The sequence below is a fragment of the Onychostruthus taczanowskii genome, unplaced genomic scaffold (assembly GCF_017590055.1).
Source record: "Onychostruthus taczanowskii isolate IOZ18803 unplaced genomic scaffold, ASM1759005v1 scaffold206, whole genome shotgun sequence".
NCBI classification, from domain to species: Eukaryota; Metazoa; Chordata; class Aves; order Passeriformes; family Passeridae; genus Onychostruthus; species Onychostruthus taczanowskii.
This window is the reverse complement of record NW_024499307.1, coordinates 1-3423: the sequence shown is the minus strand read 5'-3', so window position 1 is coordinate 3423 and position 3423 is coordinate 1. Positions and strand designations below refer to the sequence as shown.

At 60.8% G+C, this 3423-nt stretch overlaps 1 protein-coding gene across 1 annotated transcript in view; it reads left to right on the top strand.

Moving 5' to 3' along the window:
• Positions 1-3037, top strand: part of LOC121335605 (zinc finger protein 787-like) — a 4711-nt gene extending 1674 nt beyond the window's left edge. The window contains exons 2-3 of the mRNA XM_041403921.1: positions 503-595; positions 1582-3037. Coding sequence (XP_041259855.1) covers positions 503-595; positions 1582-2297 — 809 coding nt within the window. The 3' untranslated portion in view covers positions 2298-3037. The remainder of the gene's footprint in view (positions 1-502; positions 596-1581) is intronic.
• The last annotated feature ends 386 nt before the right edge of the window (positions 3038-3423 follow it).

Genomic DNA, 3423 nt, shown 5'->3' with positions numbered 1-3423 from the left:
GGGGGGGGGGGGGGGGAATTGGGGAATACAGGGTGATTTGGGGAGACAAGGAGGGATTTGGGGGTCACACAGAAGGATTTGGAGGGACACAGAAGGATTTTTGGGCGGAACAGGGATATTTGAGGAGGCACAGAGGGATTTGGGATCACATGGAGGAGTTTGAGATTACACTGAGGGATTTGGGGGGACATGAAGAGATTTGGGGGGACACAGAGATTTTGGGGGGAACAGATGGGTTGGGGGCAGAGGGGTTTTAGGGGGGATGAGGCTTGGGGGGCACGAGGGGATTTAGTGGGGTAACACAGAAGGATTTGGGTGGGATACATGGAAATTGAGGGGGGCAAAAAAGGATTTGGGGTCACACTGAGAAATTTGGGGGCACAGCAGGAACCAAGATGCAAACAAAATCCTTTGGAACTGGAGGGGGGCAGTTGTGGGTTTCTGCTGCTCAGGGGGGTCCTGGGGCATTTTGGGGTGCTCAGGGCCCTCCTTGACATCGCAGTCCCTGCGGGAGCCCCCATGGAGCAGGATGAGCCAGACGTGGTGGAGCTGCAGGACTCGGACGAGGGGGACGTGGTCCGGAGGGTCTTCATTGGTGAGAGGGGGACCCCAAAAGTGGATGGGGGGGTTGGGGGGCTCCAGATAACCCTGAAAGGCGGTACAGGAAATTTTGGAGGGATCCAGGCACTTTTGGGGGGGCTGTAGGCAAATTTGGGGGGGCTCCAGGCACCCCAAGAAGGGGGTGCAGGCAATTTGCGGGGGATACAGATGCACCTAGAAGGGGGTGGAGGAATTTGGGACATGGTCCAAGGCACTTCTGGGGGTCTCCAGACACCACTGTAGGGGGGTAGAGGCATTTGAGAGGGGCTTAAAACACTCTTGAGGGGGTTCCAGACCCCACAAGAAGGGGGTATGGAGAATTTTAGGGGCCTTCAGGTACTTTTGGGGGGCTCCAGACACTCCAGGATTGGGCACAGCCCCTTTTATGGGGCACAGTGAGCATTTGGGGAGGGGATCCAGACCCTTTTTGGTGCACTGGACACGAGGAGGGGGCCACAGCCCCTTTTTGTGCCCCCTCTTGGGACACAACAAATACTTGGGTCGGGGGTCTAGCCGATTTTTGGGATCCAGTGAACATTTGGGATGGGTGTCTGGCCCCTTTTTGGAGCACAAATATTTGGTCAGGGGTGCAGCCCTTTTTGGGTCACAATGAACATTTGGGTCAGGGGTCCAACCCCTTTCTGGGGCTTAATAAATATTTGAGGAGAAGGCCCAGCCCCTTTTTGGGTCAACGAACATTTGGGGAAGGGTCCCAGCCCCTTTTGGGTCAAACAAACATATGGGGAAGGGTCCCAGCCCCTTTTGGGTCACAACAAACATTTTGAGGAAGCTCCAGGCAAATTAGGGAGGCTCCAGGCACCCTTTTAGGGTGCAATGAGCATTCGGGGAGGGGGCCCAGCCCATTTTAGGAATACAATAAACATTTGTGTCAGGGTCCCAGCCCCTCTTAGAGTCACAGCAAACATTGGTTGGGAGGTCCAGCCCGTTCTGTGCTCTCATCCCCTCCCCGTGTCCCCCCAGCCGATGATGGCATCGTGAGCGACGGCGAGGCCGAGGTGCTGCCTCACGAGATCATCCGCACGGTGATCCCGCACAGCCCCCTGCGCCCCCCGCTTCCCCGCGGGACCCCCGGCCCGGCCCCGGGGGGCTCTGAGGAGGGCGGGGGGCGGCGGGGCGGAGGCCGCCAGCGCCCCTTCATCTGCAACGAGTGCGGCAAGAGCTTCAGCCACTGGTCCAAGCTGCTGCGGCACCAGCGCACGCACACGGGCGAGCGGCCCAGCACCTGCGGCGAGTGCGGCAAGAGCTTCTCGCAGAACTCGCACCTGGTGCAGCACCGCCGCACCCACACCGGGGAGAAGCCGTACAGGTGCAGCCACTGCGGCAAGAGCTTCTCCTGGAGCTCCAACCTCATCCAGCACCAGCGCATTCACACCGGGGAGCGCCCGTACGGCTGCGCCGAGTGCGGCAAGAGCTTCACGCAGAGCAAGAACCTCATCAAGCACCAGCGCACCCACGCCGGGCCGGGGACAGCGCGGCCGCGGCGCTGCGCCCACCCTGCAGGCGCCCCGAGGGCCATGAAGGGGTCTCGGGCAGGGGGTGAGGGCGAGGGGCCCGCGGGGGCCGAGGGCGGCTGCGGGCAGGAGCCGCTGATCTGCATAGAGTGCGGGGAGAGCTTTGCCCGGAGCGCCGCGCTCAGGAGGCACCGCCGGGGGCACCGCCCGCTCTTCGTGCCCTGAGGGGACAATGTGGGGACAGTGCCCACTCTTGATGCCCTGAGGGAACGTGGGGACACTGTGGAGAGGGCACAGGGACAGTGGGGCGCTGTCCTTGCACCACTGGGGGCACCACCCACTCTTTGTGTCCTGAGGGACAGGGGAACAGTGGCACCGGGACATGGGGACACATGGATAGTTGGGGCACTGCCTGCTCTTCATGCCCCGGGGGGACACCGTGGTGGGGATGCAAGGACAGTTGGACAATGCTCTGGCAGTGTCCGCTGTTGGTGACCTGCAGGGACACAGAGACAATGGGCCATCCAGGTGGGGGACACAGAGACTGTGACACCATGCGAGGAGACAGGGAGTGTTTCATGGACAGGACATGGTGACAGAGCTGGGGGAACACAAGTTATGCCACAGATGAGGGAATGTGGTGACAACAAGCAGAGACAGTGGGGGGGCACTGGGACTGGGACAAGGACAGGACACAGTGACTCCAAGGGGGAGGACACACAGACAGGACAGAGTGACACAGAGCTGATGTCCCCAAGCCCACCCTCTGCCCTCTATCACCCTCGGTGCCCCTCGCTGATCCCTGTCGGTACCACATCCCAGAGTTGTAAATAGGGGAAGGGGGGAGGGACACGGGGGTGGGACCCCGGGGGTGGGAGGTGACACCGGGATGCCCATGTGGGGGTGGGGACCCTGTGAGGCGGGGAGGGGGCATGGACGGGACTGGGCTGTGAATAAAGTTGTGTTTTGGGGGACCTAGGTGCTGGTTTCAGGGGGTGACAAAAATGGGGGGGGAACAAAAGTTCCCCAAGGGGGGTGGGCAGAACCCTGGGAGAGAGAGTAAAAACACCTGGAGAAGGGAGGGCAAAAAAGCTCCGCGGGGGGTGATAGCGGGGCACAGGTGTTTGAAGAGTCCCGGGTCAGTCCCTGCAAAACTTGAAAGGATGGCAGGAGTGACATAAGATATTTGGGGGTCAAGAAAGGGGTCTCAAAACTTGGAAGGCATGGCAGGGAGGTCCCAAATTGGAAGGGGGGCGGAGGGACCTCAAAACCGAGAATGGCGTTGGAGGGGCTGTTTAAGGACGCAGCCATCCACACAGGCCCACAGGCCCTGGACACGAACGCCGGCCCT